The sequence below is a fragment of the Brachycentrus maculatus genome, unplaced genomic scaffold (assembly GCF_059751285.1).
Source record: "Brachycentrus maculatus isolate JH-2025_06_01 unplaced genomic scaffold, ASM5975128v1 h1tg000203l, whole genome shotgun sequence".
Classification (NCBI taxonomy): Eukaryota; Metazoa; Arthropoda; class Insecta; order Trichoptera; family Brachycentridae; genus Brachycentrus; species Brachycentrus maculatus.
In genome coordinates this window covers 485,341-510,823 of record NW_028280954.1, presented here as the reverse complement: position 1 = coordinate 510,823, position 25,483 = coordinate 485,341, and the positions used below count along the sequence as shown (strand labels likewise).

The window sequence follows — 25,483 nt, the reverse complement described above, 5'->3', positions numbered from 1 at the left end:
ACATATTAACAAAAATGTAATAAATACTAATTTTTTTTTTAAAATATTTGATAAAATTAATACCTAATTCGTCCCTTTGTCGAGACAAACAGAAGAACCTAAATGGTCTAGTTGAAATATAAAATTTATTAGCAGGTAGATAATTGTAAATTATAAAAGGTAGGTAGATATTAAACTACCCAAAGTCAAACACCATCACAGACAAAATTTTAGAAACAGATTTATTTTTTAATTATGAAAGATGTGTTTAGATGTTTTTTGCGTGTGGAACGAATGTGTGAAGAATGAACGGTAGAACAATTTTACTAGGCGAATGTAGTTGGAACTAGTAGCAGAGGAAGATCGAAGAAAACTTATCATGAAACTTGGTATTATCGATACACGATTTATTTTTTGTTGCGATTCTGTAAAAGTAAGCCTTTTCACCTTATTGTATTTTTTTTTTAATTTGTATATAAAAATATACATACATATGTACATATTACAACAATTGTAATAGAAGCAGAGGAAGACCGAAGAAATCCTGGTATGATCAAATATTTAAAATACAAACACATTTTTGGTATTGAAAAGAAAAGAGTTATTAAAAGATAAGGAGTTGAATAAAAAAATTTATCAAAATTCTTTAAAAAAATCAAATTCCAATATTTATTCAAAAACGTGCGGGTCCTCGTGCAGTCGGTCGCATACTGAATTGTATATTTGCGAATACACCCTTAAGATTATCTATATGTTAGAGACATCTATTTCTTTCATTTTTTTTCATCTCATCATAGATGTCTCTAGTGAAATTCTAGTGATTCAAGCACTATTTTTCCAATTTGAACTACACATATCGCTCACTCCTTTCAAGAACGTCATAAATAAAAAATCTTGATTTTTCAGGAGAACGTTTTTAAAGTGTAAAAATATAATACAATGTATTTGCCATTGAATATTACTTATTGAACTTTTTACTGTGCAACAGATCTTTTTAGGTAAAACCTGAAGGTTTTTTCTCCATTTGAAAAATATTTAGTAAATTTAAAAAAATACTTAAACAATACTTTTTCTTCAAAATGCAAAAACAACACTTTCTGCCCTGTAGCGGGTAAATATTAAGTTTAAAATATGCCTCTTTTGCTATTCTGGGCATTCCGAAAACGTGCGCAACTGAAAATTGACGATTTCTGATTTATGACGTTCTTGAAAGGAGTGAACGAGATATATCTATGTGTTATAACCATCGATACATTTCATCGATTCTCAGCCAAAGTGTGCTCTCGTTTCGAAAAGTTATCATATGAATGGCATGCGAAACTGAGCTTTATCACGACAAGTGACTATGAATCATGGCAGCCTTTGGCTTGGCAGGCAGACGAGTGTGTCGGCTCAGCAGCCGCTCGTCTAGCTCGCCTGCAGTCGCTGCGGAAAGGCTAAGCAACTAAGTTAATTATCTACCCTAGTTACGGCTGTGACGTTTTAATAGTTTTAAAACACACACAGCACGAAGCTCAGTGATATTTATAAGGAGGCTTTAACAACGATACAACGGACTACAGGGTGATTGTGAAATAACCCCAAAATTTCAACAGCCTCCCTTAAGAAATTAACCCATCCGCATATCAGTTTTTTTTTCAAAACATGTATACAAAGACACTAATTGAATGTATCCCCGCAAGTAACAAAGTTGCCCCGTCCGGAGGGGAGGTGATATGGTTTATCAAACAATGAGGCGCTAATATTTTGCACCTGTAAAAACGAGAACAAACATCGAAATAATCTATTATTAGATTAAAACCAATATTTTTAGCTTTTCCACTTTATTTTTATTTGACCAGCGACCGGGTTTCATCATCATCAGACTCATCATCAGACCAGTCTGATGATGTCGGTAACGACGAAACCCGGTCGCTGGTCAAATAAAAATAAAGTGGAAAAGCTAAAAATATTGGTTTTAATCTAATAATATATTAAAAATGCAATTCCATCACGAAGTGTCAGTGGATAATATAAATCTATCGAAATAATCTTTAAATGCAGAAAAAGGTACCACGCACTGCAGATTGGTTTTTGTTACCACAAATAAGTCCGACCAATCATAACGCTGGCGTGTTTGAAGCGTGAAAAAAGTTCAAATTCAACCGAGTTATAAAAAATAAATCTAACTCTATAAATCTCATAAAATTCTAACTTTTACGGTTTTACCAATAAATATGGTACATATAACTATTATGCACGTATTTTATCGTGTGTCTAGATCAGAAATGTGATAAATTAACAAGAAAACTTGAAAAAATAAATCAATAAAACGTTAAACCTGGGATGCAAAGTTTTGATTTCTAACTGATTTTAGTTGATATTACAATCAAAAGGATAATTCTATCCTCACAAAGACATCTTTGGTTAAGTGTCGTCAGTAAATTTGTATGAAAATTATAAGAAATAATGCTGTACAAAAAGCTTTCTTTACTGATTTGTAGATATCACACTAAAGTATCTTTATAATATGAACTACCACGGATGTGGGCGTGGCTTAAACTGCGGCTGTTATGCGAATGTAAAAACATACATTTGGCGGCAGGTAGGCCGATGCGTTGAAAGGGGGTTCAGGCGTACTAGCGAGAATTAACGTGTGATTTGAAAAAAAATCATTTCTTATTAATTGGTAACCGAAAACTGGGTGATTCAAATTTATAATTTAAAATAACCGAAGACCGTGGAAAACTTAATGATGATAACGTATTTCAAATACTTGAATGTGGTTATGACAGAAGTCGAAATAATCGAGGTGCATCAAACGATACCCATGATTGTAAAAGAGGCTAGATTGTTTGCAAAGGCAGATCGGTGTGACGTTCTGTTCATTCTGCCTACCCCTGCAGTGAGCGGCGTGTTGGTTAGATGTTTTTTTGATTATATTTTAAAAAATTAAACTAAATATTATTAATTTCTGATCACCCTATGAAGTGAACTGTAATATTATACAGAGCAAGAAAGTCTAAACTAATTGAGGCTTTACAAGTCCATACGTTATAGAGGTTCGCTGATGATTACTAGATTTATTGCTTCTTGTTAGGCTTAAACAAAAAATATATATATAAAAATTATACACACGTATAATACACGAGTAAACGCTTCCTTATATCTTTATTTTACTAAAATATACGCGTTGAGTTAATTAAAACGTATAATACAACATATATTCACACACGTAATAAATGTGTCAAATCAAATTGGATTTGCTCACGCTTAATCAAAGAAATTTATTTTGGGCGCATGTTATCCTGGCAGTACACAACGGAGTCCTGGTCTCAACTCTAACGTATGGAAGCGAAGCATAAAGTTGGCAAAAGAAAGACGGAAGTAGACTGTTTCTTTCGATTTCTTCAAGTTCTTCAAACCCTCGTCCGCACCCCGATGGTGCATAGTGTACTGCATCATATAAACGTCAAATCTCTATCAAAAACCTAAAAAAGACTACATTCATTGGCTAATCGCACTTTTGAGTTTATTAATGGAAGCAACACTAGTTTGGAGAACTACGGATGTTCTCATGAACAGACGAAAATACAAATGGTTAAATTTTTGTTTTATTTATGTTTGTATTTTCACCAGTCAAAAACTCAAAAAGTGGTCTCATCAGGTGTTTTATTTTATATTTAAATTTAATGGCAATTCAATTAATTATGTCTTCATGAACATATAAAAAATAGTATTTGATTGATACGTGTTAAGTTTATTGCGCCCATTTTAGTTTTGTTATTTTAATTGTTGCGACTCATCTCCGAGATACGATCTCGTCTGCTTATACGACTACCTAACATTCTTGTTCGCTCTACATGATAAATAATAATATACGGTGGCCACAATCCAATGGTCCAAGAGAAATAGTTCTCTAAAGTTGTTTTTTATCAAATATTTTTTCTTTTAAAACCCCTAAAGAGGGCGTTTTTCACGTATTTTACAAAAATTATGAATTTGTTAATAAATCGTCATATCGCTCACTCCTTTCAAGAACGTCATAAATAAAAAATCGTAAATTTTCAGTTGTGCATGTTTTCGGAATGCCCAGAAAATGTGATATATTCCAGCAACAGTGACATATTTTAAACTTAATATTAACCCGCTACAGGGCAGAAAGTATTGTTTTTGCATTTTGAAGAAAAGATATTGCTTAATTATATTTTTTTTATTTACTAAATATTTTTCAAATAGAGAAAAAACCTTCAGGTTTTACCAAAAAAGATCTGTTGTACAATAAAAAGTTCAATAAGTGGCTTGATATTTATTTTTAATACATTGGATTATATTATTGAACTTTAAAAACGTTTTCCTGAAAAATCAAATTTTTTGATTTATGACGTTCTTGAAAGGAGTGGGCGATATATTTGAAAATACAACGTTTTGAATGTGTTTCATACCCTGCCTTGTTGTATATATAACATTTTGTCTAGCCTTCATCTAGTCTGATGTATTGGTAACGATAAAACCGGTTGATTCAATAAAATCCATATATCAGAAAAAAACTATAAATCTACTCGTAGTTATTATTTTATTTTACACATGTTTTTTTTTAATAGGTAGGTACTTTGAGTTTTTCTCCACCGTTCTTTCACATAAACTCTTTACCTCCAGGCAGTCCCGGTTATGAAGTCCGCTAGGGTTATTAAGAACAATAAAGACTTACTAGGACACTTACTTCCTTAGATTACTGACTCCATTTAATAACAAATTGCCCCGGCCATAATGGCAGCTCTGATCGAGCGATTCAACAATCAATCAACGTTCAGTCAACAGCCAATTTAATGAGATGTTTCATATAATATCGCATGAAGAAGCGCAGTGAGATTGATAAAATGTTATATTGATTGGGATAATAATAAATAAATGTTCCGAGAGGAAATATTCCACAAATTACATCTCATAAAAGTCAAACAACTATATGCTAATACAATCTTTACATCTGTATGCATATGCGTTTGAGAATTAATCTTACATAACATAAGAAAGCACGTCACAGCTAAGCACACAAATCACAATAAACACATTTTATGGTAACGTACATAGAATTAAAAGATACAAAACAAAGAAACACACAAAAAAACCCTAACACATACCTCTGTTGTTCAAAAGACCTTTGATTATTATGGAATAAAGTTGTGCAACTTTCTTCCATTATCTATAAAGTCATTAAATATAAAAACTAAACATAAAATAGCTATTCATAAATGGATAATGGAAGTGGGTAGATCTTAAATAGACTGCATTATTCGGCCATGTCATATTTCATTCCATGTCTTAAACAATTTTCTTTCAAATATTACTGTTTTTTTTTAAAGCTGTCCCACCGCATCCCCAGATCTGATACAGAAGCATCTAGGCTTCCTGACAGATCTGCTCTTGCAAAGCATTTTTTAAAAAACTATGTTGCGAAATTTATTGAAAATGTGAAACAATATAAAATTGTATCCCGATTTTACTGTGAATTTACATTTAAAAGCTTTCAATATCCCTGTCACTGCCAATCTAAATAAATATACATGTTTGTAAATCCGTCACCAATTTTTCTAGAATATTATTGTATTATATAATTTTATAAATACTAAAAATACTGATACTAATACTGCCATCAGCCGTTTCTCTAAAGAGGTTGCAGAGAGGATGGAACGCCACACTCTTCTGTCCTGACATCCGCTCGAATATTAATGTGCCCTATTTGGGACATGTGCTCAGAGGGGAAAAGTACAAGCTACGGCAACTGGTCACCAAGGGTAAGATCGAGGGTCCAAGAGGTGTCGGAAGAAGGTGTTGTTTCGGACTGCCCAAAATAGGTAGGTACATATTCTCACAAGTGATACGTCGGGGGAACCCGACATGACACTTAAGGAAGAAGAAGGTGTTATGGTGACGTCCCTATAGTGACAGTTGACAAACTTTGCTGATGTCGAGTGTGGTAGAGTAGTACCTAGGTAGGAACTCGGCCTCAGTACAAACATCGTGGTGTAATTACGTAATGAATGGACTGTAATGTGCACGCGACATACCGTGCGGATTGGCGCCATCTTGTAGCTCGCATTGCGTTCGTGGTAAATTGCCACGATTAGTGGGAGATTATTATAGGTAAGAGCAAGATTTACAAAACGAGTCATATTTACTTTGTATAAACTGGATACATGTTATTATATCGATTATAAAAACGCACCAACCTACTCGACTTGCGTCACTTCGCACGTAAGCAGGGAGAATAAAACGCCGCACCAATCTGTGCCTTATCCACATTCACACATCGCTTACTCCTTTCAAGAACGTCATAAATCAAAAAACTTGATTTTTCAGGAGAACGTTTTTAAAGTTTAAGAATATAATACAATGTATTAAAAATAAATATCAAGCCACTTATTGCACTTTTTTATTTTGCAACACAACTTTTTTAAGTAAAACCTGAAGGTTTTTTCTCCATTTGAAAAATATTAAGTATATTTAAAAAAAATAATTAAACAATACCTTTTCTTCAAAATGCAAAAACAACGTTTTCTGCCCTGTAGCGGGTAAATATCAAGTTAAAAATATGCCGCATTTGCTGGGATAAAGTACATTTTCTGGGTATTCCGAAAACACGCACAACTGAAAATTGACAATTTTTTATTTACGACGTTCTTGAAAGGAGTAAGCGACATCTCCTCATATGTCATATCATATCATATATATTATTCCAACTCCTGACGTGACCACTTTCAAGTACTTGAAATTCTTAATTATGCCAAGTTTTCCTCGATATTCCTCAACTTTTAATACCAAACACATTCGCATACTAAATTTGTTTAACCGTTCTTTATTCATCCATTCGATCCACACGCCCAAACCATCACAACACACCTTTCATATTTTTTTTTATAATGTTTATCACGTCTATAGATTTTATAGGAAAATAAATGGAGGTCTAAATATCAACTAACATTTTAATGGAAGTATATATATATATATATATATATATATATATATATATATATATATATATATATATATATATATATATATATATATATATATATATATATATATATATATATATATATATATATATATATATGTATATATATATATAATATATATATATATATATATATATATATATATATATATATATGTATATATATATATATATATATATACATATATATATATATATATATATATATATAAATATATATATATATATATATATATATGTATATATATATATATATATATATATATATATATATATATATATATATATATATATATATATATATATATATAAATATATATATATATACATATATATATATATATATATATATATATATATATATATATATATATATATATATATATATATATATATATATATATATATATATATATATATATATATATATATATATATATATATATATATATATATATATATATATATATATTTATATATATACATATATATATATATATATATATATATATATATATATATATATATATATATATATATATATATATATATATATATATATATATATATATATATATATATATATATATATATATATATATATATATATATATATAACGTGGTAATATTTTCCTTTTGAAAATTAAGTGTAAATAATATGTAAAGTGGGTGTATAATAATAAAATAAACAATGTGTTGCTTTGTAATTAAAGTTTATTCTAAATTTATCTTTATAATAATTTTATATCTATCTATCTATCTATCTATCTATCTGATTCTGACAGTTAATTATATTATCGGAAGTCTTTTGTTTTCTTCTGAGCGACGCATGCGGCATATGGTGGTAGAACTGTTTTATGTAGGTACTTTTTGTAAGTACTTAATAAAATGTATAGGTAGGTACCTAGTTATTTTATTACATCTCCCCCCTTGGGGATGAAAATTCATAGTAAAATTTTCACTCGTCCTCCGGATCATCTTCTTGTAGTGAAGGGACTGGTATAAGTTTAGTGATATGATAAAGTTTTTTATTTTTTTTTTCTTTCTTTCTTTTTTTTCCTTTTTTTTTCTTTCTTGTTTTTTTTTTCTTTCTTTCTTTTTTTTTTCCTTCTTTTTTTCGTTCTTGTTTTTTTTCTTTCTTTCTTTTTTTTTTCTTTTTTCCGTTCTTTTTTTTCTTTCTTTTTTTTGTATTTTTTTTTTCTTCTTGACCCTTTTAAAGTAGACACAGTTTTTTTTCAATCCATTTGTTTTTTTCTTTTGAATTCCTTCATTTTTATTCTGATCTCTTAAAGTATCTTCTAATTTAACCAAATTTACAACTTTTAATTGTTCATCTGCATTTTCATTCAAATTTAATACTGGATTCCTGCTTAGACAATCTACTTCTAAATTCTTCTTTCCTGGAGTATAGTTTTTTCTACTTTATTTTTATTTTCATTTTTCAAGCACTGTTTCTGTGTTATTTGTATGTCTTCATTTTTATTCTGATCTTTTAAAATATCTTCTAATTTAACCAAATTTACAACTTTTAATTGTTCATCTGCATTTTCATTCGATTTTAATACTGGATTCCTGCTCATACAATCTGCTTCGAAATTCTTCTTTTCTGGAGTATATTTTATTTTATATTTTGTAGAAATTTTTTCCACATTATTTTTATTTTCATTCTTCAAGCACTGTTTCTGTGTAATTTGTAAATCTTCATTTTTATTCTGATCTTTTAAAATATTTTCTAATTTAACCAAATTTACAACTTTTAATTGTTCATCTGCATTTTCATTCGAGTTTAATACTGGATTCCTGCTTAGACAATCTACTTCTAAATTCTTCTTTCCTGGAGTATATTTTATTTTATCTTTCGTAGAAGTTTTTTCTACTTTATTTTTATTTTCATTTTTCAAGCACTGTTTCTGTGTTATTTGTTTGTCTTCATTTTTATTATTAATCTTATCATCCTCCTTTGTTTTAAACCAGCACGTTGCTTCAGAGTGATATCGAGTTCCCTTATTTAAATTTTCACAAATCTTACATGGACTTTTATCTTTAATTTTATCACTAGTTCTTAGATTTCCACGTCTTCTTTGATTATCTTCTAATCGTTTTCTTTGATCATCTTCTAATTTTTCTCTCTCACTCCGAACATATTGTAGTAATTGTTTTAATACATCTAATGTTTCATAATTCATTTCCAATTAACAAAATTGTCGTTTTATAACGTGGTAATATTTTCCTTTTGAAAATTAAGTGTAAATAATATGTAAAGTGGGTGTATAATAATAAAATAAACAATGTGTTGCTTTGTAATTAAAGTTTATTCTAAATTTATCTTTATAATAATTTTATATCTATCTATCTATCTATCTATCTATCTGATTCTGACAGTTAATTATATTATCGGAAGTCTTTTGTTTTCTTCTGAGCGACGCATGCGGCATATGGTGGTAGAACTGTTTTATGTAGGTACTTTTTGTAAGTACTTAATAAAATGTATAGGTAGGTACCTAGTTATTTTATTACATATATATATATATATATATATATATATATATATATATATATATATATATATATATATAGGTATATACATTTATTTCAAATAATACAATATGGATACTCAAAAATGGGCAGAATGGTAAACGTTACACAAGTGTATAAGGTGAACACTTAATCCGGCCAAATGCCAGGTCGTAAGCCCTGGGATGCTCGGACTTGGAAGGGTATACTCTCAAATATAAAATTCAACACGCGACCGGATGAGCGAGGAGCCACACGCGTGTCCGCGCACATTTTTTTTTTTAGAATATATTTTGAAAAAATATTTTTCTATTCTTTTTAACTCCTTACCTTTCAAAAAGTCTTTTTTATCAAAACCATATATTTATTTCAATATCTTATTAGATTAAAACCAATAAATTTATTTGGAAAAAAAAATATTTTTGAATACAAAAACGATGATTTAAGCAAAAAATATCGATTTCGTTAAATGTTATCCGTGTTTAAATAAAATTCATTTGCGAACTATCGAATATCCTGCCTTAATTGTTATTTTAATTTTCTTATTCCATTTCAACTAACTAACTGATCATAACTCCGCTTCTCCGCAGGGGTAGGCAGAGAGAATAGAATACCACACCACTCTGTATTTGCAAACTATCTTCGCCTCTTTCACGCTCATGCATCTCCTCATACACACCTTGTCTGACAGTTAGTTATTCCGTGGTAAACTTACAATTATAAACTTGGTCCTAACTATTGAGTTATTACCTTAATTCGATTTTAATTCGAGGTGGAAATTATCTTAATAAAACGAAAGGTAAGAATTAATACGCCATTAGAATCATTTAAACATTAATGGTAAATGTATAATTTTGCAAAAAATAAATTATTTCGTGAATTTCTTGGCAGAGAAAAGGCAGGGTTCGTTTTTCAAACGGATCCTAAGATGTCGCTCACTCCTTTCAACAACGTCATATATAAAAAATCGTTAATTTTCAGTTGTGCATGTTTTCGGAATGCCCAGAAAATGAAGCACGCAGTCCCCCATAAACAATACGTAGTATCGCGTGTGTTGATTTTACGTTCAATAGATAGCGCTGCCATTACTACCAAAAAGTTAACTATATCAGGTCAGCTATAGACTACACATAGATACACAAGACATTCAAAATACTCATTGACAACTATTGACCTGCTGATGGAATGGTTATTCCGAAACCCTTATTTATGAAATAGCGTTTTTTATGCTAGGTATTACAAAACGAGAACAATAATGAACAGGGATGATAAGGAGAGTGTTATATTACAAAGTTAACATGAAGGATGAATAATAATGATAGTGTTATATTACAATGTTAACATGAAAGGTGAATGATAAGGAGAGTGTTATATTACAAAGTAAAATGAAGGATGAATGATAATAATAGTGTTACATTACAATGTTAACATGAAAGGTGAATGATAAGAAGAGTGTTATATTACAAAGTTAAATGAAGGATGAATGATAATAATGGTGTTACATTACAATGTTAACATGAAAGGTGAATGATAAGAAAAGTGTTATATTACAAAGTTAACACACCACGAAGTTGACAATGCTTTTAAAATACAAAACATAAATGTACTATACCAAGCAACTTATTTTTCAATCATGAGTGCAGATACTACAAACTGTCTTAATTTAACTTCATTATTTAATATCCTGTATTTTAAAAGTAATTCAACTATTAATAATTCTAAACACCCATCTTCCATTAGACGTTAGGTAGAGATACTTGCATTTCATTCTCTCTCATCTGAAGATAGGCGAGAGTGAACGAGACGGCATGAAATTACTGGCAATTTAGTCACCCCATCATGTATTATGTATCCTAAAGCAACAATCGACCAATTATCTGTGAGTTTGTGGAAGGGTGAAGAATTGTTAGGCCGGGTGACATTTGTGAAGCGCCCCTTTTTAAATGATTTGAGCCAATTTTAATTCGTCTTTTGTTGTCGTCGAAAGATAAAAATACTCCATTTTTAGTTATATAGTGTCAAATGACTTATAAACTCGAATGGTAAAACGAGGATTCTCAAACAGTTGTGTGTATATTAAAAGCATTGTTAACTTTGTGATATGGTAATATTACATTCTCCTTATCATTCATCGTTCCCTTTGTGTAATACCACATAAAAACACAACTTTTTGACTTTAGGTTTCAAAATAACCATTCCATCACCATGTCAAATGAAGACTTCATTTAACCTGATGATGAAATTGTTATTCTGAAACCGGAAGACATGAAGTAGTTTTTTTTAAGTGGTATTACACAAAGTGAACGATGAATGCAAAGGAGAGTGTTGAAAATAATCTTCATATCTTACACTAGTTACACTGTAGGTAGGTACCTACCTCTTCTTAAAAGAGACTAAACTCTTGTGCTTGGAGAGAGACTTACACTTAATATTTATAAATTTTACAAAATTAAAGATATAATATAGAAATACTGTCTGTATTTTTAATCTTATTTTTTGTGTTTTCATGTATAATTGGGATTATTTTTTTTGCTTTGATTGTGAATTATTGAAGCTAGGATCAAGCAAGGTGATCATGACCGTAGATTATTGGGTTTAGATGTGGAATACATATATTTTATGCGATACGGATGATGTGAGTGAAGAAGCTCAAGATGAAGTTTTAAGATTTTAATTTTTACCACTTTTTCTTAAAATTTATTGGGATACACGTTTCGAAGCTTTATGCACCATTTTCAAACACCGATTTACAAAAGATTTTATGAACTAGTGGTATTTACCGAGTAAAATTATAAATGGATAAATAATAATTACCAAAATTGACTGCTGAATCAATTAATGAAAGAAATTAAGACGTTATAATGATGGAAAGGAAATAAAAATAGAAAATAAGTTGTGAAAATGACATGAGTAATAATTTGATAGGAGTTAAATACCTAATTCTAGTCGTAGCAACATGTGTAAGTTGTACACTGCTAATTTGTGCGAATTCTTTTCGAATATGTTAAAAAATGTACAAATGAATACAAGAAAATTAACTTTTTTTTTTCTAAAAAATATTCTTAATAAAAAAACGCGATAACGCGTTACAACCATGTCACGCTACCATGCTCTCAACACTAGAAACCATAAAATATTATTAATTGATTCAACAGTCACTTTGTGGTATAATACCCATCGGCTTTTATTAAAATTACGATCCGGAATGCATAAAAATTTCAAAAATTAAAGGAATACATTTCATTAATTGATTCGTCAATTGCTTTGTGGTAATATCTTTCTATTTTTAATTTTAAGTTTTACTTTAAGTAAATACCACTTTAAGTAAATACCACTTTTTTTAAGTAAATACCACGTTTTAATTTTAAGTAAATACCACTTTTTCTAAAAAAAATCTATTGCGACACGTGTTTCGCTACATTCCGCATCATTTTTTAAAAATGTTTTCGCATCTTTACCGGTGTTTGAAACGATGCGGAATGCATAGAACAGGTGCCACAATATATTTTAAGAAATACCCAGTGGTATTTACCAAGTGAAACTTTTGGAATGTTTTGGATATGTGGAAGGGATGAGTGAGGAGAGAAATGTAGGTAAAACAAATTTATGAGTTGAATGTAGTTGGATAAAGAAGCTGAGGAAGACAGAGAGAAACTTGGCACGATCAGGTATGTCAAATACTTGAAAGTGGCCAGGTCTGGAGAATAATCGTCGGGTGTGTATGAGAAGATACATGAATGTGTAAGAGGCGCAATTGCAAAATCAGAGTGGTGTGGCGTTCTATTCTCTCTGCCTACCCTTGCGGTAAAGCGGCGTGATGTTAAGTTAGTTAATTAGTTTGAATATTATAATGAATTTCACATTATAATATTCAAACTAACTCACTAACAATTTCATTAATTGATTCTTTGCAAGCCACATTGCGGTAATATCCATACATTTTTCATTTAAGTTTTACTTGATGAATACCGCTATTTCTTAAAATGTATTGTGACACGTGTTCCAGTGCATTCCGGATCATATTAAAACACCGATGATGATGCGAAAACATTGAAAATGTCGCGAAATGCTTCGAAACACTTGTCATAATAGATTTTTAAGACATAGTGGTATTTAACAAGTAAAACTTAAATAAAATGTGTAGAAATTTTATTCGGGAATATTTTGAAATCTCTGAGTGTAATCCTCTTTAGAGTGGCATCGTTATTTAACCTTTTGTTAGTCCTCAATCCCCTATACAGTCCCACCAACACACGGGTGGCAACTGGAGACGCCCCATTCAGTTGTTAAAAAATATCATAATTTATAATTTATTCAGTATAACAATGATAAAAGGCGTATTACCAGCTTTGGGATCAGTTTCATCAGAAAGTAAGCTGCCGGGGAGAGAATATATGACAAATCACAATGAAACATGGTAACAATCCACTTTATCCCATATCGTGTTACGCTGGATTGTTCGAGAATCGCCTACTTACTGCATTGATATGAAACACGGGACGGTATTTGCCTATTTACATATAAAATATATCCATTTATTTATACATTTGGCGTTCAATTTGTAGAACTCCATTTTAATTTATATATATTAAAATGGCTCCGAATGCTGGACAATGTATAGCACCTTCTCTAGGCAACTAGAACCCGCTGAAATGCGAATGCTCAGATTTTACAAGGCTTACAACCGTCATAGGCTCGGTTAAGTGATCACTTTTGGTGAATGTCACACGTGTGCAAAGCGATCACTTTTGGTGAATGTCACACGTGTGCAAAGCGATCACTTTTGGTGAATGTCACACGTGTGCAAAGCGATCACTTTTGGTGAATGTCACACGTGTGCAAAGCGATCACTTTTGGTGAATGTCACACGTGTGCAAAGCGATCACTTTTGGTGAATGTCACACGTGTGCAAAGCGATCACTTAACCCTGTAAATGTCCAGACTTCCTTCGTCTATGTTGAGATGTCGATAATGTAAATATACAAATATGTTAAAGCCTAGTTCTGTCGAGTCAACAAATCAACGCACGTGATTAGGTACTTGCCTACCTATATTTTCCTTATAATCCTTCTCAGAAAGGTGGTTACGGCTGGAACACATCATCTTAAGTAGTTTTTATCTGTGTCTACTCAATTAGGGAGTAGAAGCGTCGACTGAAGACGCATTGTTTGAGCTGTTAGTCACAAAAGGATTAGCAGTATTAACATCTGAACTTCAAGAGAATTTATCATTCAACTAATACTATTATATTTAGGGTCGACACAGGCGCCGCCCATTACTGTAATGTTTCTAAAATACCTGATTTACGACGGTTTTTGCTAAGCTTATTAAATTATTTCTAAAGCGTACTGTTTGGGTGGTATATATTTTTATAGATCTGGCGTTTAATTTGTAGAACTCCGTTTTAATTTACATATGAAATATTAAAATCAAACACTGATTTTGTTGAGCCTAATAAATTGTATTTTATTGTTAAAAACACAATACAATTATATTTGTGACAACTGTTTCGTCTTGTTGTGTCATTTTTAAACGCATGATTTTCTTTTCTTGATTGTTTTTCGCGGATACTTTGTGGCACATTTTATAAACTTTATAAATTTGACATTCGTGATAAAAAGTCATTCGTTTGAAAATGCCAAAACAAGGCGAAACAATGGTGATATTATTTTTATGTGTTTTTAACGATAAAATACAATTTAGTAGACTCAAAAAATCTATATAACGCTCACTCCTTTGAACAACGTCATAAGTATATCAAAAACTTGATTTTTCAGGAGATCGTTTTTAAAGTTTAAAAATATAATAAAATGTATTAAAAATAAATATTAAGCCACTTATTGAACTTTTTACTATGCAATAGATCTTTTTACGTAAAACCTTAATGTTTTTTCTCCATTTAAAAAATACTTAGTACATTTAAAAAAAATATTAAACAATGCATTTTCTTCAAAATGCAAAAACAACACTTTCTGCCCTGTAGCGGGTAGGTAAATATTAAGTTTTAAATATGCCGCTTTTGCTGGGATACAGTACATTTTCTGAGCATTCCGAAAACATGCACAACAGAAAATTTACGATTTTTGATATATGACGTTGTTGAAAGGAGTGAGCGATATGTATTATAATTGCTTTTATAATATCTTTACCTACAAAACTATTAATATCATTTCCCTTATTAAATAACTGTTGCTAACCATCACGCCGCTTTACGGCAGGGGTAGGCTAAGAGAATAGAAAGCCACACAAATCTGTCTTTGCAAAACATCTCGCCTCTTCCGCGTTCGTGCATCTCCTCATACATACCCACCGGTTATTCTAACTTCTGAACTGACCACGCCCGTGTATTAGTAATTTAAAATTCTTGATAATGACAAGTTTTGTCCGATCTTACTCTGTTTCTATCACCAGCCACATCCGCCCTATAAATTTGTTTTTTGTTCTTTCTTCACTCATTCGATTCCAATGCCCAAACCATCTCAACACACCTTTTAGAAAGATTCCATCGATAATGCTTATCTCAGCCTTGCGTGATTTATTTTATATCACTACTCGAATATCTATCATACAACGTTTTGCGCACATTCGTCTGAGAGAACACAATTCGACTGCATTCAATCTTCTTTCGTCATACTTAGGTACGTACATAATATTTTTGTATAAAACCAAATGGAAATCTAGTACTGAATATTTACGACATGCTATCCATTGCATTGGTAGGACCAAATGGGGTCATGTTAGTGCAGTAGACTTGAGTTAGTAGAAATCTACTGCTAATATCTTCATCAGCATTTAAATTAATTTATTAAACTATATATAGAAGAACTTTTTACTCTAATATTTATTCAATATTACCCTGGACTGGTACCTAAAGCGGAGGGCTGATCACCTTTCCTTCGTGTGTTAACGATCAAGATAACACTGCGTTTGTATAATGTAGTGCCCTATGCACCATTGGGGTGCGGATTAGGGTTCGAATTGAATTGAATTGAATAGATAGAATACAATAAATTGTGTTTTGATCAGAGTGATTGTAAATAAAAATATGTCCATGGCGGCCAAACTGGCGGTTCACAGCGGAGTGCTGGTACCGACACTGATATAAGGCAGGGGAAGGATGAAAGCAGAATGAACGCTGTTGAAATGCGCTCCCTCAGACGAATGTGTGGAAAAATCATTGTATGATCGTCGAGATGTGATCTTACCACTGATAACATCATTGCAGCTAAAAATTGTTTACATGCGGTGACACTTGAATTTAAGCATGTATATTAACAAGACCGTATTTTTTGTCCGTTATATCCAAATTTCTTTTAATATGGGTCCGTTATATGGAGGTTTTACTGTAAATAAACGAACAACTGATTAAAAAATCATCTCCTAAAAAGTGGTAGATGGAGCCCTGCCTTAGTTTATAGCATTTTCACTTCTATTCTAACGGGAAATGCATCGCTTATTAACTTGTAAATGCTAATCACGCCTCGTAATTGAATAAATATATCTTGAAAATTATTTGAGGCATTGATGCAACTCTTGATATGTTTACAACAGTGGTTCTGAACCTTTTTGAAGTCAGGGAGCACTTTTGATCATAAGGAAAATTCGCGGTACACCAAAACTATTGATCCAAAAAACATACAAAGCGGATTAGCGGAAGCTAAACTGGCAGTGCACAACGGAGTCCTGGTTCCAACTCTAATGTATGGAAGTGAAACATTGAGTTGGCAAAAGAAGGATGAAAGTACACTGAATGCAGTCGAAATGCGATCTCTCAGAAGAATGTGCGACAAAACGATGTATGATAGATGTGCGAATAGTGAAATAAGGAAGGAATGCGAAGCTGTGATAAGCATTATCGATAAAATTAAGAAAGGTGTGTTGAGATGATTTGGACATGTAGAACGAATGAGTGAGGAAAGAACGGTAAAACAAATTTACTAGGCGAATGTTAGCGGGAAAAGAAGCAGAGGAAGACTGAGAAAAACATGGCACGATCAGGTATACCAAATACTTGAAAGTGGTCAGGTTAGGAGTCGTAACAATCGGCGGGTATGTATGAGGAGATGCATGAAAGTGGAAGAGGCGAAGAATGTTTGCAAGGACAGAGTGGTGTGGCACTCTATTCTCTCTGCCTACCCCTGCGGGGAAGCGGCGTGATGGTTAGTTAGTTTTTTTTTTTAAATAATAATAATAATAGTATTCATCATACTGCATTCAGTCTACTTTCATCCTTCGTTTGCTAACTCCATGTTTCACTTCCATACATTAGAGTTGGAACCAGGACTTCAATTATTATACTCGTATAATCAAAGATATATTGACCGCTGTTGTAAGGTGAGCGCACACAACTTCACTGTGCAAGGGTGCTGCCATCCAGTCATTGTATTTGCAACTCAAATAGCGCAATAAATTAACCAACATTCAATTTTAGTAGCACTTGTGAAGAGCTACTGGTTTACACTATCAACCGCACAATCTGCAAACAAGGATTGTGCAAACACTGAATTACTGATGGATACCGAATGATGATCACTCAACCAAAATATACAGGTCAATGCGTTGAACTATTAGTTTTTATCATACCTATGGTGGTTCCACGTGTTATGCAGACACCATACAACACACAATTTCCGAAATTTGACTTTTTGATGAACGCTACTTCAACGATAGTATTTTTTTAATTTGCTGAATACACCCAGCTCAAAATATCAACACAATGTTTATTGGAGAACATTTTTCTAACCCACAAAAAAAATGTTAGAAACATCCGTTTGGGTTAAGAGCTTTCAGCATTTTTCACGAAGGTATTATTTACAAACATACATGAAAATATCGTAGAAAAAAATCCATGTGGTTTGGATGTTTTCGACTTCGAACTAGAATTAAAAACAAAAATAATTTCGCTGAAATCATCCAAGATAATTGCTTGTGTTCATTTTATCATTTTTTATTTGCTCAAACCATCCAACCAATAAAATACCGAGCTTTGACCTTACTGACAAAATTATAAAAATTTTGAATATGACACAGTGAACAATGCTTCTTTATTTAACTTCCTACTTCCTTACTAGCACGTCCTAACCACGACACAGAAAGACAACAACAACGCAACGCAGTACCTTACACAAAGATAATGCACCTTACGATGCAGCACTTTTGATCAAACATCATGTTTAGATTAACAAATACAACGTCTTCACAATCCTAACAAACGATGGACAGAATAAAGAACAACGAGTACACTGAAAGACAACAACACAATTCAGAACCTACACAAAGATAATGCACCTTACGATGCCCTTAGGATGTAGTAGGTACCTACTGCTGATCAAACATCATCATTTAGAATTAACATCAGCTAATACCACTGCTGAGAGTCGAGAAATGTCGCGCCGCCAGACGTGGAGTCTAGGACGGGGCATCTCCGAAGGATATGATCCACCGTCTGAAATGGAGCCCCACATATACAGCCTGGATTCTCCGTTAAAGCTAGCTCGTGGAGTTTTCCCCTGAACTTAACTGAACTAAAAGGATGGTCAGACTCACCTCCGGGGAAGCGGTGCGGGAAGATCCGGCCGTGGCGGCTGAGGAGCCACGGGTACAGCGGGTAGGAGTCCCTGGGCGGCTGCGGTGGCAGCGGGCGGTGCACCAGCGCCGCCAGCGCCGCGCCCTGGAGCTGCGCTAGCAGCCGCGGCTCCGGCAGGCACGGCGCGGCCGGCACGGCGCTGGGCCGCAGCGGCGCGCGCCGCGCCAGCTCCGGGCTGCCGCCGTTGTTGTTGTTGCCGCTCTCGCCCACGATGCTCTCGATGCTGAAGCCGATCTTGGGCTTGGGGGCCGCCATGATGGGCGTCGGCGCCAGCGGCATCATGCTGCTCTGCGGCCCGAAGGCCGCGCCGTACAGAAGTATCTTTAAGCCTCAATTGTCGCTCCGGTTGAACTGGGCCTATGTTCCACACTACAACAGTCGCGACGCAAACTATCTTTAAGGCTCAATTGTCACTTTGTTTGAAATGGGCCTATCTTCCACACTTCAAATCCAGATGAATTTTCGTAATACTGGGTATCTTTAAACCTCAATTGTCACTCAAGTTGAATTGGGCCTATCCTCCACACCTCAACTCGGTTGAAGTGTCGTAACACTAAGTATCTTAAAGCCCCAATTATCGATGTAATTGAACTGGGCCTATGTTCCACACCTCAACAGTTGAACCGTCGCAACTTTCAATCAATTGAACAGTCAGAACTCGCACTTAATTCTGTGCAAAATAGAATTTTTACGATTTTAAATTAAAGTCAAATTGCACAAAAATAGCGATATGTCAAAAAAATCATCAGTCGTAATGGCACTTAATTCACTTTTTACGTACACTTGTTACACTACAAAGAAACAAAATAAATAAATAATGTATTGTTTAAAAATCGTACATTTAATAGTTTTTTTAAATATTTTTTTCCGTTTTACTCGTTCAAAAACCTTCACACAAAAATCTTATTTGCATGTAAAAATGTCACTATTCCTCTTATTATATCGAATTTGTAACGGCGCTGTCAAAATATCGGTCAAAAACCATGCCGGCGCGATTTTGGCATTGACAATAGCCCAGGCGGAGTCTGGACGCCAACTGAACGCTCCGCGCCAGCTCGCTCGGGCCCCTCTCCTCCGGGGGGCGGGGCCAGACGCCCATTGGTGTTCAATTAACACGCTCGTGTAGCTATGGCAACGCCGGCGAGCGCGCTGATTGGCCGCGGGGCGCCGGCCACGCCCCCGCCGAGTGCACCGAAATGTTGAAATAAGAATGCCAACGCTCTTTCTCGTTTTTTGTTCGCGCTCACGGAGCGTTATGGAGGGAAATTGCCAGTAAAAAAAATACGCTTTTATTTCAATTGGGTAGGTACTCTCTCCGACAATTTATTTGAATATATGATTATTTATAAATATATATTTATTTATAAGTAAATATATAAATATACATATATATATATATATATATATATATATATATATATATATATATATATATATATATATATATATATATATATATATATATATATATATATATATATATATATATATATATATATATATATATATATATATATATATATATATATATATATATATATATATATATATATATATATATATATATATATATATATATATATATATATATATATATATATATATATATATATATATATATATATATATATATATATATATATATATATATATATATATATATATATATATATATATATATATATATATATATATATATATATATATATATATATATATATATATATATATATATATATATATATATATATATAAATATTTATATATATATATATATATATATATATATATATATATATATACATATATATATATATATATATATATATATATATATATATATATATATATATATATATATATATATATATATATATATATATATATAAATATATATATATATATATATATATATATATATATATATATATATATATACTTATATATATAATGTGTTAATATTTTCCTTCGTGAATTGGGTGTAAATAATATGTAAATTGGGTGCATAATAATAAAATAAACAATGTGTTGCTTTGTAATTAAAGTTTATTCTTAATTTATCTTTATAATATTTTTCTATCTATCTGATTCTGACAGTTCAGAATATTATATTTTTTCTATCTGATTTTGTTTTATTCAGTGTGACGCATGCGACATCTGGTGATAGAACTGTTTTATGTAGGTACTATTTTTAAGTACTTAATAAAATGTAAGGTATTTTATTACACATATATATATATATATATATATATATATATATATATATATATATATATATATATATATATATATATATATATATATATATATATATATATATATATATATATATATATATATTATATATTTATATACCCCCATGTATGGAAGCGAAGAATGGAGTTGGCAAAAAGAAGGATAAAAGCAGTCAAAATGCGATCCCTCGGCTGTCCAAACTCAAAACACAGTAAGGGACATTTTTTCATAGTTTCTTTTTTTTGCATTTTTGGACTAACTAGATTCTACTTAGTCCAAAAATTCAAAAAAACGTACTAAAAACGTCCCTTACTGTGTTTTAAGTTTGGACGGCCGCGATGGTTTGTGGGGCAAAACTATGTTTGATAGATATTCTAATGATGAAATAAGGTAAGAACGCAAGGCTAAGAAGCATTATCGATAAAATTGAGAGACGTGTGTTAAGATTGTTTGGACATGTGGAACGTATGAGTGAGGAAAGAACAAGAACGGTTAAACAAATTTATGAGGCGAATGTAGTTGGAAAAAGAAGCAGAGGAAGACCGATGAAAACTTGACGCAATCAGGTATGTCAAGTGCTTGAATGCGGCCGGGTCAGGAGTCGTAATAATCGTCGGGTATGTATGAGGAGACATAATTATATTTTTAAATAAATTGTAGAAGAGGGTTAATACCTTTTTGAAATAAAATTAAAAAGGTAGATACTCTCTCCTACAATTTATTTAAATATAGGTACCTACGATTATAAGTATAAATAAATTAAAATAAAAAAGTAAATCCCTCATATAAAAATATTACTTTACCTCGTTTATTTGGGAAGTATGTTTTCTATGGATGGAAAGATTGATAATGATAATGAAAGGAGGGTGAATGCTGGGAACAGAATGAACGGTGCACTGAATTCAGTTATAGCAAATAAAATCTTACCAGCGAAAGCTAAACTGGCAATGCACAATGGAGTCTTGGTTCCAACCCTAAAGTATGGAAGTGAAGTCGAAATGCGATCTCTCTTACGATATATATTCCAATAGTTTATTTTAAAGGAGAAATATTTGTTTTTTTTTTATTTACAAAAATATTTCAATTTCATACTATTTTTGTGAGCCTGAGCGGCTCATTATTTGAAATGAGTATCAAATTGTTTTAGAGTTGCTTCGAACTGAGAAACTCTGACTTAAGAGTCCGCGACAATAACCACGGGACCACAACCCGACACAGCTGGTATAAGGTAAGAATGCAAGGCGAATGAGATAAGCATTATCGATAAAATTAAGAAAGGTGTGTTGAGATGGTTTGGGCATGTGGAACGAATGAGTGAGGAAAGAATAGTAAAATAAATTTTTGAGACGAATGTGGTTGGTATTAGCAGCAGAATAATAATCAGCGGGTATGTATAAGGAGTGGAATGTGGAAAAGGCGAATATTGTTTGTACCTAATGTCAGATTGATGTGTCGTTCTCTCTGCACTGCGGAGAAGCGGCGTGATGGTTAGTTGGTTAGTCAATTAGTATGCTTTAAGTTCCGAGACGGACTCCCACAGAGGAATAATTCAACAAATTATAACTTATGACAGTCAAACAATTATATGCTAAAACAATCCTTACATATGCATTTAAGAAAATAAAAAATCACACTATAACACAGATAATCTTAATTTTTAAAGATGCCTAAGTAAATTCGTTATGCGAAAATAAATTCCCAAATGACATAATATGTTATATTACACATATAACCTTTAATAATATAATAGGTACATGAGGATATCATTGAATCAATAACTGCATAAATTTAAATAATGACAATAATTTAGTATAAATTATGTAGCGCCATTTCCGTAAAATAAATATTCTGGGCGCTACTTCGTTCTGTGCGTAAAACAATTTGACTTCTTTTATTTGTAAATGTAAAAATTAAAATATTTTTAACTCGTATTGTGTGTAAAAACAAAATATTTTTGACCAGTTTTATGTGTAAAACAAAATATTTTTAACTCGTATGTGTAAAACAAAATATTGACTAGTTTTATGTGTAAAACAAAATATTTTTGACTCGTTTTATGTGTAAAATTAAATATGTGGAACTCGTTTTATGTGTAAAACAATATATTTTTGACTCATTTTATATGCAAAATCAAATATTTTGAACTCATTTTATGTGTAAAACAAAATGTTTTTGACTTGTTTTATGTGTAAAACAAAATATTTTTTACTCGTGTTATGTGTAAAACAAAATATTTTTGACTTGTTTTATGTGTAAAACAAAATATTTTTAACTCGTGTTATGTGTAAAACAAAATATTTTTGACTTGTATTATGTGTAAATCAAAATATTTTTGACTCGTTTTATGTGTAAAACAAAATATTGTTGACTCGTTTTATGTGTAAACTCAAATATTTTTGACTCGTTTTATGTGTAAAACAAAATATTTTTGACTCGTTTTATGTGTAAGACAAAATATTTTTGTTTATTTAATGAAACTGGAAAAAAATCCTCATTAAATTGTAAAGAGGATTAAGAAAAAAAATCAACATGTTTTAACTTCACAAACGCCTGAAATGACAAGCCTGCATTATTGTGTATACAGCCTAGTAAAATAGAATTTAGTCTAGCCTCCAGTCTGATGATGTTGGTAACGAAACTCGATCACTGATAAAATAAAATATATATTGGAAAAAGTATAAACATGTTATTATATTTTATTAATAAAAACAATTTTCATGCTTGTTATCTTGAATCTTTTTGAAAAATGACCATTTTTTTCATTCGCAGATTTTTTTGAGAAATGACCTTTCTTTGCATTTGCAGAGACCTTTATAGAAAAAATATCTTTCTTTGTAGGTATTTGTAGTTACCTTATGATATTTGACCCTTCTTTCATTTGCAGATACCTTTTTAGAGAAATAACCTTTCTTTGTAGGTATTTGCAGTTACCTCTTCTGAGAAATGATCTTTCTTTGCATTTGCAGTTATCTTTTTTTTGTGAAATTACCTTTCTTTGCATTTTCAGATACCTTTTTTATAAATCACTTTTCATTGATTGTGCAAAAACCTTTTTTAAAGAAAACCCTTTCTTTGCATTTGCAGATATATACCTTTTGGAGAAATGACCTCTGTTTGCATTTGCAGATACCTTGTTTAGAGATAACCTTTCTTTGCATTTGCAGATTGGATTTTTTGGAGACCTTTTGGAGAAATGACCTCTTTTTGCATTTGTAGATACCTTTTTTGGAGAAATGATCTTTCTTTACATTTGCAGATACCTTTTTAGAGAAATAACCTTTCTTTGTGGGATTTGCAGATACCATTTTAGAGAAATAACCTTTCTTTGTAGGTATTTGCAGATACCTTTTGAGATTTGACCTTTCTTTGCATTTGCAGATAGATACCTTTTTGAGAAGCGACCTTTCTTTGCATTCGCAGATACCAGATAGGTACTTGTCAATATTTCCAACTCGCGATCGCCAAGAGGAAAGAGGTGGGTAACGCATCGTTTCCTTGCGCGAGAGGGAGATGGGACATACGCGCGTTAAGCGACAAGGAAGGAGATGGAGAATGTGTACTTTATACAGGAACGCCCACCAATTTAGCTCTTGTAGAGTTTTATAGTCATTCATTAATGTAATACACCCTGTATGCACTGGGTCGAGGCAATAGCAAAGTCTTACACTTTGTCAAAACGTCAATTCTATTTTCTTGAAGTTGTTTCGGCTGCGTACTGATGATAAGTTCCTTTTTTTGCTTTCATGTAAATCTTACATCACCTGTAAAGATAGAGTACAAAGCTCTCAAAATATTTTGAAATTTATTGTATTTTTCAACCAAGATACGACATCTGTTAAAAAAAAATCATACCTTTAGTTGTAAGTAGGTATTTTTTTAAAGTCCGAATTTTACTAAGTAAATACAGACATTTTTAATGAGTGAATAAAGAACAGTAGATCAAATTTATGAGGCCGAAGTAGTTGGAAATAGGAATAGAGGAAGACCGAGGAAAACTTGGCATGATCAAGTATGTCAAATACTTGAACGTAGTCTGGTCAGAAGTCGGAATAGTCGGCGGGTATGTATGAGGAGATGCATGAATGTAGGAAGAAGCGAAGATTGTTTGGAAAGACAGATTGGTGTGGCGTTCTATCCTCTCGGATTAACCCTGCGAGGAAACACCAAAAATTATT

The 25,483-nt window shown here is 31.8% G+C and overlaps 1 protein-coding gene across 2 annotated transcripts in view; it reads right to left on the bottom strand.

The window, feature by feature from the left end:
• LOC148307240 (homeotic protein empty spiracles-like) overlaps positions 1-20,085 on the bottom strand; it is a 61,921-nt gene extending 41,836 nt beyond the window's left edge. For both annotated transcript variants that reach the window (XM_088263788.1, XM_088263789.1), the window contains exon 1: positions 19,034-20,085. In XM_088263788.1, the coding sequence (XP_088119914.1) occupies positions 19,034-19,355 (322 nt within the window). In that variant the 5' untranslated portion in view covers positions 19,356-20,085. The remainder of the gene's footprint in view (positions 1-19,033) is intronic.
• Positions 20,086-25,483: the final 5,398 nt, after the last annotated feature.